This window comes from Gastrolobium bilobum, unplaced genomic scaffold (genome assembly GCF_033153095.1).
Source record: "Gastrolobium bilobum isolate Gb01-03AN ecotype WA unplaced genomic scaffold, APGP_CSIRO_Gbil_v1 utg67590, whole genome shotgun sequence".
In the NCBI taxonomy this organism is placed as follows: Eukaryota; Viridiplantae; Streptophyta; class Magnoliopsida; order Fabales; family Fabaceae; genus Gastrolobium; species Gastrolobium bilobum.
In genome coordinates this window covers 48,014-63,811 of record NW_026899085.1, presented here as the reverse complement: position 1 = coordinate 63,811, position 15,798 = coordinate 48,014, and the positions used below count along the sequence as shown (strand labels likewise).

Genomic DNA, 15,798 nt, shown 5'->3' with positions numbered 1-15,798 from the left:
TAGTAAATATCAACTCAATACCAATTGATATTTATTAGTAAAAAAATATAATTATGCTAATATATAAAATAGAAATATGAATCTCATATTGCTTGAGACAAAATCATCTCATGCACATACAAAAAGTGAATGAAACTCGGTTATATATTTTTTTGTAGTGGGTTTCAGCAAAAAAATTTATGTTGCATGAGAAAAATTGTACATGCAACATAACAAACATATTACACTATTTAAAAAACCTTAAGGTGGTGTTTGATTCACGAGTATATTTTAGTTCACCAGGGAAATGTAATTACAGGAAAACTTAAATAGATGGGGAAGTTAAAAAAAAAGTAGTTTGGTTGGATGAAATTTTACCAGGAAAATTTATGAAAATTTTGAAAACCTATGTTTGGTTTAGGAAAAAATATTGATGGGTAAATGATATAAAATTACAAATTTAACCCCAATACACTTCTCTTCGATTTCTCTCTATAATTCAATTGCTTATTTTTCAGATCCAAATTAGGTAGCCATAGCCAGTCTCGTGCAAAGAGCAGTAGCTTCATCAGAATGGAAGGGAGTCCCAAGCATCGTTGTCTATGTCATTGTTCCCAACAAAGAAGCAGGTTCTTGGGAACATATTCTCCAAGTAGCTCAAGACACTGAATGCAATATTTTTCCCTCAACTGCAGAAGTGATTGAATATCTGGGATGAAATAATCTTCAACTTCCTCACCAGATTCTATTTCTTTGACACCTGCATTCTCAGCCTCATTATTGATGCTGATGGATCTCCTGCAACCAAACCAAGAAGAACATTATTACAGGGGCTAACAGAAAACATGTCTGGTTCTATATTTTTAATGTTGTTTCTTTGTTATTTGATGTATGTTATTGTTTCTGCAAGTAAGAAGCTGCTTGAAAGCATTGTTATAGAAAAGCTTGCAGCTTGTGTAAATAGGGTACCAAGTAAGAAGTGGGGGGTTGCTGACCACAAAACCAAGATAATATTAGAAGGGTATTTTCGGTTGCTTTAAATTTGCAATTTTCAAGTTAGACAGATATCCACAAAAACCCATCTCCAAGTTCTCTTTCTCAACAGTGCCAATGTCTAGCTTTATCGATCAAATGAGCAAATACCATGCAAATGGCATAGATGGGCAACTTTCCAAATCTGTCGTACCAAACAAAGACAAACTGAATTCCCAAGTTGATTTGCCTAGGAAAATTACAGAATCTCCTCAACCAAACAACACCTAATACTAGTACTACTAGGTTTATAAAGTTAAAATAAGTAAATAAAGGGCTTGATGAGCCCTCCAGTGGGACATAAGGAATTTGTCTGCAAAACCCATCAAAAGATAAAAAAACAAAGGGTTTAGAAGAGTTATGTTATAGAAAAAGTGATTGTGTAATGTTATAGAGATTCGTTTTACATGCCTTAATTTTTTTTCTTCAAAAAGTGTGGGCCCCGCAAAAATATTGTGTGTGTAAGAAATTTTGTTGTGTCATGTTAAATGACAAATGCAAACTCCAAAAACAAAAACCATATAAGCACAAATTTCGATCTATGGCCAGGAATTTTTTTTTCGTCCTGCCGCATGATACTTGGTACATTTTTTTATTGTTGTTGCAAATAATTTTTTTTGTAGCAACCAATTCTAGCTATATATGTTGCAATGATAAAGTTTTTTTTTCTTTTTTGTAGACATTATAAATTGGCATGGCGAAAAGAAAAAATAAATTATTTTACCATTATAATTATATACTGCTAAGAGTACATAATTAAATCGATTGCTACAGATTTTTTTTACAAAAAAATGTATATCATTTTAAAAAATGTAAAATTGTATCATTTGAAGTGAAAGAAAGAGATAGATAAAGGAGAAAAGAGAATAGACAAAAAAATATAAAAGTATGGATCCTAATTCTTTGTGAGAGTGAAATGATAAAAATTATGTTATTTAAAAAGAAAAAATAATTTTTCCAAAACTTTATGTAGTGAAAGGAGAACTAGAATAGAATTCGCTACTTATATTACCCATAAATAAATGCGGCCAATTGGGCCCCTTCTACCATTACAATTAGCCCATTGCCGCCGAAAGGTAGGTGACCGATTTACCCTTCTTCACCCTTTTCGTTTTTCAATTTTCGCTTCGCTCGCTCCTTCTCTCTCTCTCTTCTCTGACCGGGAAAAGAAAAACCATAGCATTTATCAGGGCACCCTAGATTTCCTCTCTTTCTCTCTCTTGCTTTCTCTCTCTACTATTGTTATGGCCTTCGCTTCATTTCTTGGAAGAGTCCTTTTCGCCTCCGTTTTCATTCTCTCTGCTTACCAAGAGTTAGTTCATATTCTGCGCTGATTCTTTTCTTTTCGTTTTTTTTTTTTCATTTTTAATCTATGCATGTTGATTGATTTTTTTGATTGCAGAAAATTTATGGTTTTTTAGTGAGCATTATTCTACTGACTCGGTTGTTGTGGTAGTTACCCTGCTTGGATCAGTTATGTTCAATGCTTGAACTCCTTGTCTGAGCAAAATGACTGAGCAGATCTGTGTTTCTGTCGTTTGAGGCTGAATAAGTTGTGCTTTTAACGTTGTTCAACTAAAGGGAACCACAATTCATTTATTTGTTTGTTTTGATGATATTTTATGCGATTCTCTTACATGTCATGGTATCAGATTTATTATATGCATGCATTTATTTCCTTAGTATAATGGTTAGATCATCCTCTTGCATGATTGGTTTATAATTGCTGTTATTGTAGTGTTGTTGCAATCTTTGATGATTACTGCTGAGGTTATAGAATTGTTTTAATGCTTTAAAAATGAACATCAACGGCCTTGTGTGCTGTTATATGTTGTTACGAATTACTAAGTAAGCTGGGAACCATGCAATTGTTGTTGGTTGTCAAGTAACTTGTAAGTTGTGATATTATAGAGGGTATTTATCTGTTTATTTTTGTTTATAATGTGTTATTTGTGAAACTGGGAAATCAATGTCAATTTTAGTTGATTAATAGTAGCTGAATTTCAATCAAAATTCAAATTTTCAAATAAAACTCATCCCTGAAGTTTTCAATCTCTTTTTTTAGTAAGTGTTTTAGTGTAACAAACTGACCATTATGCAGATCTTGAGTATAATAAGTCCTTGAGCTAAAAATAACTATATCTTGGGTGGGGGGATACATCCGTGTATAAACATTTGGTCTTCATTTGTTAAACCTTGACGCTATCCTGTTTGGGGCACCCTCATGAGATTTATCTCATATCAAGTAACAGAGAGCGTTTGTACTTTGTTTGTCTTTGTTTTGGGATTGAGGGAGACAAAATGTAGGATCTATATTTCACACTGAATTTCTGATTTCCGTTGCTAGTGGACTGTATGCCTTCTGAATGAAGTGGCCTTCTTTGTTTTGGACTGTGGCCCTTTCTTTTCTATACTTTGCCATTTTTAATTTCTAATAAAATTGGATATCTCATATTCAATAAGTGCCTGATTTCAAGGCTTATTCATTATACTTTTTGGAAAGTTGATGGTGTTACTGTTGCTTGCTACTGTTCTCTGTTTACATTTCATCAGAAATTAGAAGTTGAAAATTCTTTCCATTTGACATTTTAATTCTGGAAGCACTCGATTGTTACTTTATGTTCTGGCTTTTGTTTATTTTTCCTCCCTCCTTTTTATACTGATACAGATTTAATGAATATGGAGTTGATGGGGGACCTGCAGCAAAAGCAATCAGACCAAAGTTTGATACCTTTATATATCAAGTCCATTCTCGAGTTGGCTTTCAAATTCCTGAAATTGATGTTAGTCTCTCGTTCTCTTGCTCAATATTCGTTTCTGGAAAGCATGATTAAAACACAACAAAACAGATAAAAAGAAAGTTCTTAGATAGAAACAGAAGAATGAGGACAAGGTGGTTAAATTAAATAAGAGTGTGGCTTGGAGTTGGAGACTGCTTGTGAATTTAATAATGTTATTGCATTTTTCTGTTATTATGTTGGGTGTTGTTAATGGTTGATGAAACATCCACCGGGGTATTTAATAATGCTTTTGCCTTCGTAATTGCACAGATTTAAATAAGACTATCGTGTAGTATGAACAAAGTATTAACCAATATATGGCATGTCATTTTGGCCTTGGCCTTGAGACTTACTGATTAGTGTTGCTTGACTGCTTTCCCATACTCAATTTTGGGTTCTCAGCAGGCGATATGATTGTGTTTGTGTTGGACATGAATCATTAAAGTAAAAAGAAAAATAGTTTAAAAAAAAATCTTATAACTGTTTTGAAAAGTGAAATGGGTGGAGGCAGGGGCAGGCGGTGGGAAAGTTATGAAACATCAGAGTGGAAAATAATTGAATTTTCATGCATCATTACTTGCATATAGTGCGTACTTTTATCAACATGTCCCTGCATCTGATCAAGTACTCATTTTTGCATGCCTACTACTTTGTTTTGTACGCTAGAACACTTACTTATATAATTGATGTGATGAACAGATGAAATTATTAGTTGCTGGGGCTATTGCTCTCAAGGGCATTGGAGGGATTCTCTTCATATTTGGCAGCTCTTTTGGAGCTTTCCTTTTGGTTTGTATTTTTACTTTTCTCTATGAAATTGAAATTGGCTTTCATCTCAAATGTTCAGTTTTTTAAGCTATGGCTTTTCTCCCTGTAGCTTTTGCATCAGATGATTGCTACTCCGATACTGTATGATTTCTACAATTATGACAGTGAGGACAAAGAATTTACTCCATTTTTCCTCAAATTTACACAGGTCAGAGCAGTGGGTTCTTAATATATATATATATATATATATATATATATATATATCAGCATGCCCAAATTCAAGCTGTTGTCACAATGTTACTTCATCTATTGCTGCAATTGTTTATCAAATATTATTACTCTTTGCAGAATATGGCTCTCTTTGGTGCTTTGTTGGTTTTTATTGGGATGAAAAATTCCATTCCTAGAAGACAACCAAAGAAGAAGGCTCCCAAAACAAAAACCTATTAGTAGCCGCAATTTGAAGATTCATTTTGCAAGGGGTTCTCGGGTTGTTTCCTGGTTGCTCAATGCCATTCTTCAATTCCCCAGGCCTTGGCTTGGGTGTTGGTCTGGTTCGGAACAAATCTCCTACCAGTATTGTAGATGTAGCATCTGTCTCGCGTGGATTATATATATTTATGGACAGATGTTATTGTAAGCAAAATTATATGATTACGTGGTTTCGGTTTACTTATTTAAAGATATGACGACAGATATCAATGCCACTTTGATTTTGAAATCGTGCAAGGCTTGGAATATTATCCAAAATGCTGAGGAATATGTAGCGAGTAATATGCAACAAAATGCACATATATCCAATATAGGGTTTATTAGTATCAAGTAACAAGAAAACAAAATCTTATTTCTAGACACTCGTTCAGAAGCGGGACCCACCAGGTGAGAGGAAAATAAAATAAAATAAAGGGTAGCCCATTTATCAATGTGAGGGTAGGAGACAATGTAATTTTACTGTTACATGACATAAATAAAACCCATCCAATATACTTAAAAAAGTAGGGAAATAGTTGTATTATGTCACATAAGATAATTGTCTTATGTTGCACACTCATAGAATCTTGTGCCCATATTTTCTTTTTCTTTTTTTTTTTTAAAAATTTTGGGCCCCACAACTTTGTTTCACTCACATAAAATACCTATCTTATGTGACATAAGATTAATAACTCCCAAAAAAGTAATTGGTTAAAGAAACTCAGATTTACTATTTATTTTATAAATGTGCAAAATGCTATGAATACATTTCACATCCCATTCATAAGATTACAAAGTTGTTTTTATTTATTTATTTTTAAGTAGAAGAATAAGAGGCTTTTTCACCCTTTTGCCCCTTATTAATTAATTAATAATCATTTTGCCCCTAATTCGAAACTATTTATCAATCTGCCCCTCTTTAATCGATTACCTTGCATTTTTAATCGACTAAATGGCCAAAACAGACAAAAAATGGTTGTTGGGAGATTTAGTCGACTAAATCTCCCAATTTAGTCGACTAAATCTCCCAATTTAGTCGACTAAATCTCCATATTTGACAACAACAAAAAAAGTCAGTATGATTTTAATCGATTAAGTAGGGAGATTTAGTCGATTAAATCTTCCAACAACCATTTAGTCGATTAAACATGCAAAGTAGTCGATTAAAGAGGGGCAGATTGGTAGATAGTTTCCAATCAGGGGCAAAATGATTATTAAATAATTAATGAGGGGCAAAAAGGTGAAAATGCCAGAATAAGATCACCAAAATTCTAAACTTAGTTTTCACCAAAAAAAATTCTAAACTTAGTCATGAAAAATGATGGATTGATTCAAGATGCATATAGAGTTGGTCTATTATACATGGTACAAGGCTGCAAGCAATTAATGAGCTAATTCAAGAAAGGTGGGGTTAAATAGTAGTATTTTGAAATCTTATATATTACAACCAAATCTTGATACAAATGAAGCAACAGATTTTATTGTAATTTATTAGAAAAAAAATTGGAAAGTAATAAATTTGGTTTGATTTGGAATCTAAGATTGCAAATGTGTTTTGGATTTGGAATTATAGGACAATAAGTTAATTAATTATTTTTAAGTTTTTATTTTATTTTTAGAAGGTAACTACTGTTATATTTATTTTGAAGAATTTTTCTTATTTTTAGGATTTAAAATTTTGAATTGATTTGTGATTGGTCTATAAAAAGGTGCTTAAAATCCTTATTATAGAAATTATGTATTTTGTTATTTTTATAGGAACATGATCCTTTGGCATCGGTATCAAATTAAAAAGTTTGACATCAAATTTTAACCGTTAATTTTTGTCAGATTGACGGTTATTATTTATTGGGTCACATTTATTAATTAATTATAAATTTCTAATAAATTATAATCGTTAGATTTACAAAAATCAACGTTTAAGATTTAGTGTCAAAGTGTGTGAGGATCCATGTGAACACATGTGAAGAAAAGAGAGAGAAAAAGGAAACATGGACACACTTTTATATATGTATTTTGGTAAACATTAAATAAAATTATCTAAAATAACTTTAAAAACTTTAAACCCTTTTGTTTATTTATTTTTCTATGCACTTTCAGCATTATTCCACAAAAATATAAATCATATTTTAATTAGGGAATAGATTCTAGGATGTGAAAGATTTCATTCAGTTATTTATAGATTAATGTCATAGTTTCAATGATGACGTTTGTAAAATAAAAAAAATTAAAATTATCATTTTGATTGCTGACTATTAATCTATGAATGAATGCTTGAAATCTTTCATATGATATAATCATCTTAAAATAAGACATGAGAGGATTTATTCTCAAAATTATGTAAAAAAAATAATAGATCTTTATTCTTTTAAAAATATATCATTACACATAGATCTTTTATGATGGCTAATTGTTTAGAAATTTTGTGATCTTATTCTTCTAATAAAAAAAAATCTCGTTATGGATTACCAAAAAAAAAATCTCGTTATCTTATAAATATGATATGAATAATGCATTCATAATATTTGGTGCATTGATAAAATAAATAGTAAATCTAAATTAACATTATTTTTATTATAATGCTTATGTCAAATAATGACTGATGTTAAATGCTATGACTTTGTTTACCAAAAAAAAAAAATGCTACGACTTCAACATTTATTAAGAATTAGAAAAAATAAATAAAATAAATTATTTTATTAACTAAAACTATTTAAGTAATTATTTTATTTATTTTAATTAAAATAAATAGTATAATATAAGCCTATTGTAGATCAAGCCTTATAAAAATAGGCAGATTAATGTCATATTTTCAACAATGAAGTTTGTAAAATGAAAAAGTGAAAATTATTGCCGACCATTAATCTATGAATAAATGCTTGAAATCTTTCGCATGATATAATCATCTTAAAATAAGACATGAGAGGATTTATTATCAAAATTATGTAAAGTTTTGAAGGTAGACATAGATCTTTTATGATGGCTAATAGTTAAGAAATTTTGTGATCTAATTCTTCTAATAAAAAAAATCTCGCGATCTTATAAATATGATATGAATAATGCATTCATAATATTTGGTGCATTGATAAAATAAATAGTAAATCTAAATTTTTTTAACAAATTATTTTTATTATAATGCTTATGTCAAATAATGACTGCTATGACTTCAATATTCATTAAAAATTAAATTAAATAATATTATTTTATTAATCAAAAGTATTTATATAATTAATTAATTAATTTTAAATAACATAAATAGTATAATATAAGCCTATAGATCAAGCCTTATAAAAATAGACCTACAGCACATTTTATAAAAAAAGTTTTTTAGGCCAGAAGTTATTCTATTTTACCATATATATTAAGGGAAAAACACTTCTCATATTGGATGAAAAATATTTTCTCATGTTGTGATCGATCGATTTTCATGCAAAGCTTTTTTTTTTCTTTCTTTTTTTAATAAATGTGAAATTCACTATTAGTTAAGTCACAACATAAGCAAAGAATTCTCATAAGAAAATCAAAGCTCATATATTAGACTTGACCTGACTTAGGTTCCTCATAGACAATGTGATGCATTTTACACCCCTAGGTGAAGTTAGATTTAATCTATATATATTGGATAGTAACCATTGGATAGTAATAAGCCAAACATGATGGAAAGAGGAAAGAGAGAGAATGGGGGAAGTGGTTGAAGAGAGAGAATTTTTTTTGCATCAAATGACATCCTTTGGTTTAAGTCTGAAACATAAAAAAGTGACACCAAGATGTGCGCATTGTGTTGTTTTCAATGTCAGACCTAACAAATGACAATCACATATTCCAACAAAAACATAAGAAAACCAGCAAGCGGAGTCTTAACACACTAATTAGAAATGTTGTAGAGAATAGAAGATTCTGAGCATCATTTCAGAGATCAAGAATGAGTTACAGTAGCCAACGAAGGGCCACCAAGTTCCCAGGAATCAACCACTTATTGTGAACACATAGTGGTCTTGGATTGCAGTATTTGAACAAGTGGCAACAAGATATCCAATCTGTGTACATTTCTGTTGTTTTGACCCTGTCACAGACAATTTGCTCATCAACAACAATTGCTAAATACTAAGAGGACTTGCAGCCATGACTTAAGCATAATTATTTAGAACTTCACTACATAAAGCTCTTATGGAATGTACAAGGTTTATATAAAGTTGCCGTTGTATATAAGAAAGACTTCACAACAATTTGTATGCAATAATTTTGCAACATATTTTTAATGAAGTTATAGACCAAGTATCCAGTAATTTTATGTAAGTTCTTCAGTCCTATGAATAAGTAAATAGTGTAGTAAGTAGGTTTAACTGCATAGAAAATAAATCTTACAATCTAGTTCTGATCCTACCTCAACAACAAAGCATATCCAGATCTTTTCACCATGAGCTTTTGTAGCGCCCTTCAAAATTTTAAGGCCCAAGCTTGTTATAGCTTCTGCTATTTCAAGAATATGGCTGCACTCCTCACAGAGCATCTGCAACAAAAGCCATAATTAGAATAGAGAGCATACTCAGTAGCTGATTATTGGTATTTGACTATGAGCACTATTTCTCGTCAGGAGGAGTTTTTCTATTGTACTTGTCTATTATAATTTTATAATCAATCATTATAACTCAAGTTGTAATTTTTAAGTCATACATACATACCTCAACAAGCATTTGTCCATTCTTGCTAAGATTCTCCACTAATATTGAATGAACTTTGAGATGACCCCCTACCTCCATTGCCCAACTTGAACCCTGCTCATAACTAGAGGATCCAAGAATGTCTGTTTCAATGTGATGCAACTGCAAAATTGCACTAGTGTTAAACAATGGAGATAAGTCCACATGCAGAAAATGTTGGATGGAAGTAAAGCAACAGTTTCTGAATGGGTCCTTTGCACACAAAAACTTGCTATCCTATGTAGCAATTAAATAAATAAAATCTTATGGTCTAATTGAAGTATGACCAATGGGAACATGTTAAGGAAAAGAAGAAAATGTCATTGTTTTCCTTTGGTATTAAACCAGAGAGAGAAATCAGTTAATTTGTCATTAACCATAATCAGGTAGGTATGCATATCTTTAAAGTTCAAATATTGATCCCTACTTGATCAGAAATATACTCGGTTAATTTATTTATAGACCATGGACCAGAGAATGCATTTCCCAAAACCCCTTAAACCTTACCTTTGACTTTGTATCAGCAAATTTAGTTAGCTTGTCAGCATGCTTAGTTATGCTTTGGAGAAAGAGCATGTGCTTTATTGCGCGCTCCAGTAGTGAATCAATACTGCACTGTTGAAGATATATTAAAAAATTTAGCTGCATGAACCAGAACTGCAACCATCATAAAATCAAAACCAAAAGACGGATAGCAAACAGATTATAGCAAGATACCTTTGCTCCATTTGGCACCAGCTCTCTCAATTCCTTAACACGATCTTGGATCAGTTGCCGGTCCCTTGGACGAGGCCTACAACTTTCCCCAGGCCTAGCCCTCTTCTTTCTGTTCTTAGCTGGTTCAGAAGACCTTTCAAACTGCTCACTATATGAACTAGGACATGTAGATGAAACACCTTTTGGGGACATAACACCACATATCCCTGATGATGAACTCAGACAATAGTGTTTGTCCTCTCTGACAAGAGAGGGCTGGTCCACTGAACAGCCTTCTGAATCCACAATATGCACATTGTGAATAGAAGCTTCAGCATTTTTTCCAGAGGCCAATGCAGATTGCATTGATGCACAAAATGATAACTCACTATTAATATCATTAATACTATGGCAAGTGTTGGCCATCATTGCTTCCAAAAGATGCTCTGGACGAGATTCAGAAGTCAATTGGCTGGTACTAATCTCATCTTGTATATCCACAGTTTTCGCATCTTGATTAACCTGTGCCACCCAATCAAAATATTTACTTCCTTTCAAAAAAGCTGGTCCAAGTGCATCGTGTAGCTCACAGCCAGCAGGGAACTTCAACTTGTATGAGGCATCCTTGTCACTAGGCTCAGTCTTAAACTTTGACTTTTTTATATGCTTTTGGGAGTTTGCATCTGAAGGTCTGGCGAAATTCAACACCCCTTTATGGTTAATATCCACATAATGCAACTCATCACTTTCACAAACAAGCGCATCAAAAAAAACTGAAGGAAAGCAAACGGAATCAAGTCTGACTTTTTCTGACAGACATGTTAAATCATTGAAGCTAGCATTATCCCTAACAGAGTTGTGTAAAAATGATGAGATACTTTTTTTCAATTCCAACCTCATATCTTTGGAGCCACTACTGCCCCCTTCACACTTCCTCCTATTTAGAGGTCTCATCTCTTCAAATTCCTTATGCTCCATATTCATCATATTGGATATCGACTGAAGCAAAATGGAACTTTCATCATCGCAAAATTCAGGTCCGTCATGCTTGGCCATATTACCAGCCATTTTCTCATACGCAGAATGAGGTGAATAGTTCTTCCCAGAACATTGAAGGGGCATTGAAACGTCCATTGTTTCACTCTTCATGATTTTCTCTGTATCATGTAAGCAAGCAGGCATAATATCTGAACAAAATTTTCCTTTCAATACATCCGGCTGAAAAAAGTAAGAAATGCAAACCTCATGATAATGATCAATGCATCTGGGTTAAAAGTAATTATGACATAGCTCCACTTGCTTGCTATATAAGTATGTGCAAAAATGCCCATGCCAATGGTCACACAGACCCCTTGCCTACTCATATTTGGACTTTCATGCAGCATGCAGATACAGGCATATGGAGAGAAAGAAATCAGAAGCTTACCAGAGATGAAGAATTTTTCAAACTAGTCTGTCTTTGACTAGAAACATGGCCTATTGAGTAATCTTGCGTAGACAAAAAAAGATTTCTGATATGAGTTACAACCCCCATATCTTCAACCACCTGCTACCAGAGATGGCAGAAGAGGCGCGAATTATTAAATATTTCAATAATAAAGGGACTTCCATATAAACTCATACAGGAAATTTTCTAAAATCCATCAAAATCATAGAATAGCTCATGGCAAGAGAAAATAAAAATTCAACTACATTATAAACAGAAAATTAAGCACAAGACCTATAAGATTTTAGAACTAAAAACTTGCATGTTAAGCTCATAAAAGTATTCCAGTGAGAAAGAGAAGCAATTAGGCACGAGTCCCTAATAAAAACTGATCAGCTAATTCCAGATTAAGTAATCAACTTTCTGCCAATTTAGGCAACAAAATCATAGAAAAAAGAAGACAAAAAGACACCAAAAGCAAGGGTGTATGATTAGGATTATAGAAGTATTTAACCAAAGGCACCAACTTTCTCACCTATTTCTCTTAAGGTTTTGAACTAAATTACATACGCATATTTACCTAGCACGTGTGTATAATTAGGATTATAAAAGTATTTAACCAATATCTCAATCAACAGTCGGCAATTAAAGAAAGATGGAGAACAAATACAAGCAAGTCATGCTATCTAAATAGTTATGATACACCGAAGCAAAAGAGTGCGAATAAATTTTAAAATCCTGAATACTAAGTCTTTTATGCATAGCATCGTAAAGAGATAATAGATGCTTTCTTGAACCACATTAACCAACAACATGGTGCTCAAGCAGAACAAATAAAACTAAAGAAGACAATACTCATCTTACTTTATTTAGAGAGCCCAGCTGAACAACACCAAGTGGGACTACAGCTACAACAACAATCGTCTACAAGGAAAAGAGCTTTATTAATGAAAAATCTTAATAGAAACAAAGTACAGTGACTCAGACTTGGAAATTATCTTCTAAAAGAGAACCGCTAGTTTTCCAAAACAAAGTGCACTAGAATGGATCCAACATAGTACGGTTGCAATGCAGTTTGGTTGAATCTAGTGAAATGAGAATATAAGCCAGAGTCCTGCAGTGGCTTGATAATTTGTCATATTGAGTCTATTATCATATTAATCACAGTTTTCCAAATATACTCATCCATTATCCTTAGTTTTAGTAATCTGAGTTCTGTGGCAATTTTTTTTTTTTTTTTTTGGATACAATGGTGGTACTGAGATTCAAACCTGTAACTTCATACAAACTACCCACATCCCTGGACACTAGATCAATCCTAGTGGCTTAGTGATGAGGTAATTCTAATTTCTGGGTAGAAATAGAAAGCTCATTCTTCAAGTTTTTGATGCCCACGAATGTTAATAGTAAATCAGTTAACTTACCCTGATTCCAGCAGAAAACTGAGACTGCCACCCATCAGCAAACTGAAAATTAAACCAAAAAAGGGGCAAAGGAATGAGAATGATTGGAAGATTGGTCAGATAATGACATGATACTATCTGGTACCAATTAGAGAACTTTAAACTTTCGAAGGCTGAAAGATCATCAGTGAAACATTGAATAACAAGAATCCTCACCTCAAAAGACAAGCCAGAACCTGTAACTTGATCATCTGCACAGATCCACCGATGCTTTCCAGTAACAGCTACCTGTCCAACAATACTATAAAGATAGGATATTAGGATAAATGTCACATAAAAGAATATCTAATCTTAAATAGTGCCAATGTTACATATGATTAGTCATACCCTTCCCCTATCGAATATACATGATATGACATCTTTGCCACAGCTAACCCTATAGCGTCATACGAAAATTGACTACTACCAATCTGTTCCAAGGTCTTCTGGCAGTACTTGTTCCCTGAAGAGTCATAATCATGAAGATTGTCATAGTAAGCATCCTCCCATGTCAAGATCCTGCAAGCCAGAAAGTTTAAGGGATGTATTATGTAATATAACTCTTTATGCTAAGTACATCTTTAACCAACAAACGAATTGCCAAAATACGTGCAAACTTATATCACTAAACAGTAATGTGTTTACCACCAACTACACTTAATACAAAATGAATGATGACAAGGCCAACAAATGCAACCCTTATCCCATTTCAAATAAGCTACAATGAAAGTAACATAAAGCATTTTCAATAGACAATAAGAATTACAATTCATCAAACAAGACGCTTTTAGAACACAATATTTTCCTTAATCCAAAATAGTCAACATCCAAGAGCAAAAACTCATTAAAATATTGTGATTATATCGATTCTAGAGCCTAGACACACGATACATGCTCTTCTTAGTTAAAAACGCTCAAATTCTAAACAAACATGGAAATCACCAAACTTAGAAGGACAAAATACACGGATGAAAATCAATGAAAATTTTCACACTAAAAGTTGATAAAAAAATCATAATAGAATCTGAATAATATTAGGTGAAAACTGGAAAATATATATATATAAATAACCAATTCAACCAAAAAGCTTAAGCTGGTGGGTGAGACTATATTAATGGTTTTATATATCTCTAACAAGCCCCTTCACAAAAGAGCCCATTGGACTTTGAAAGGTGGATGATGCATTAGGCACGAGGATTGAACCCGAGACACTGAAGAAGCTCTGATACCATATAAAGAATTAATTTAACCAAAAAACTTAAGCTGTTGGTTAGACTATATTAATAATTTTATATATATCTCACGATATACAACCAATTAAATTAACCCGGTACGTGAAGTGGCCAAGTCAAATTTCAGATCAAAGGATGCAATAACACAAAACTACAACTTCACCTCATTTAACATAATCTGAGTTGTCAACATCGAAAACGAGGGTAGATACAAAGACACACCAAAGGAAAGATACAATGCATATAGGTCTCAAAGAGAAGGAGAAATAAATAATATTAGTAACAATAACAGTAACATACATTCGAGCACGACGTTTGAGCTTCCAAAAGATGGCGTAGTTCCAATGAGTATTGAAACAGAGGCTTCTGAGTACTTGGTGCAAGTTGGTACCCATCTTCTTCCCCTTTAGAAGTTAGAAACTTTGACACCTCGAAAGCACCCCAAAGAAAAAGGGTCGTCAATTAATCCTCCAAAAACAACAAAAAACTTTCCAATCCCACACAAATCACAACGTTGACCTAGCTCCCCCTGTAAGACCCTCTTCCAGCCTGCTTCCTCCGCAAACCAGCTCGCCGTTTTAATGGCGGTCCAACTGTTGGCAGTAGCAGACGATCCGCACCCATCACTCACAACGCAAATTTCCACCACCCCACCAACCAAAGCTTCGAACTTTGCTTCACAATCGTTAAAACAGAACCAAACCTACTATTACACTGAAAACAAAAACTGCAGCACTGGACTTAACGTAGTAAATCTTGCAACTAGTCATCGAATAACGTGCATGTAAACAAACACCTTGGTTCTTGAAGGTAGATAGATTCCAATAGGGAAGCGTGAGAAAAAGGTGGCAATTAATCTAGCTTATATCCGACGACATGTGAAAGTGTTGAGGGTGAATTTCTCTGGAAATGCGAAGGAATTTGCAAACAAAGAAGCGATACTCAAAAGGGGTTGGCGAATATGGTTACAGAGATTTCGAAGTTCAGAGAGTTTTAGACTTTAAAAACAATGAGAATTGAACCGAAAAAGAGTTCTGATATTTAAGCTACGATTAAGCTCTTTCTTTCCATGCTTACCCTTCAGAGTGAGAGAGAGAGATAGAGAGAAGAGTGTGTGTTTCATCTAGCTTTTTTATTGGGGCAATGTGCACCGTTGATTCATGCAATCATGCGCACCATGGTGTATTAGTGCGTATTATAGCAAACTGTTACTATCTTAATATATTTGTTTTTTCTAAAGTTACTTTAGATAACTTTATCTAATGTTCATCG

General features: G+C 33.0%; 2 protein-coding genes across 3 annotated transcripts; one reads left to right on the top strand and one right to left on the bottom strand.

Moving 5' to 3' along the window:
* Positions 1-2,127: 2,127 nt before the first annotated feature.
* On the top strand, positions 2,128-5,256 carry LOC133287100 (uncharacterized). Its single transcript, XM_061484658.1, has 5 exons — positions 2,128-2,323; positions 3,680-3,794; positions 4,491-4,580; positions 4,669-4,767; positions 4,908-5,256. Exons 1-5 carry the CDS (start codon positions 2,256-2,258, stop codon positions 5,007-5,009), a joined length of 474 nt encoding a protein of 157 aa, XP_061340642.1. The 5' UTR covers positions 2,128-2,255; the 3' UTR covers positions 5,010-5,256.
* Positions 5,257-8,859: 3,603 nt separating this feature from the next.
* On the bottom strand, positions 8,860-15,494 carry LOC133287098 (transcription factor EMB1444-like). Of its 2 annotated transcripts, none has more exons than XM_061484655.1 (11): positions 14,827-15,494; positions 13,643-13,813; positions 13,472-13,556; positions 13,277-13,318; positions 12,717-12,776; positions 11,853-11,975; positions 10,448-11,644; positions 10,238-10,345; positions 9,713-9,853; positions 9,415-9,540; positions 8,860-9,093 (listed from the first exon to the last, which is right to left on the bottom strand). In XM_061484655.1, exons 1-11 carry the CDS (start codon positions 14,919-14,921, stop codon positions 9,004-9,006), a joined length of 2,238 nt encoding a protein of 745 aa, XP_061340639.1. In that variant the 5' UTR covers positions 14,922-15,494; the 3' UTR covers positions 8,860-9,003. The 2 variants fall into 2 exon arrangements, with proteins under 2 accessions (XP_061340639.1, XP_061340640.1); XM_061484656.1 differs by having other exon boundaries at positions 11,853-11,972.
* Between the last annotated feature and the right edge of the window lie 304 nt (positions 15,495-15,798).

Coding starts and splice junctions, on each gene's coding strand:
- LOC133287100 (XM_061484658.1), top strand. CDS start 2,256: ATGGCCTTCGCTTCATTTCTTGGAAGAGTCCTTTTCGCCTCCGTTTTC. Junction 2,324..3,679: donor ATTCTCTCTGCTTACCAAGA/GTTAGTTCATAT, acceptor ATACTGATACAG/ATTTAATGAATATGGAGTTG. Junction 4,768..4,907: donor TTTTCCTCAAATTTACACAG/GTCAGAGCAGTG, acceptor TACTCTTTGCAG/AATATGGCTCTCTTTGGTGC.
- LOC133287098 (XM_061484655.1), bottom strand. CDS start 14,921: ATGGGTACCAACTTGCACCAAGTACTCAGAAGCCTCTGTTTCAATACT. Junction 13,814..14,826: donor CTCAAACGTCGTGCTCGAAT/GTATGTTACTGT, acceptor TCTGGCTTGCAG/GATCTTGACATGGGAGGATG. Junction 9,854..10,237: donor TTGCTGATACAAAGTCAAAG/GTAAGGTTTAAG, acceptor GCAATTTTGCAG/TTGCATCACATTGAAACAGA.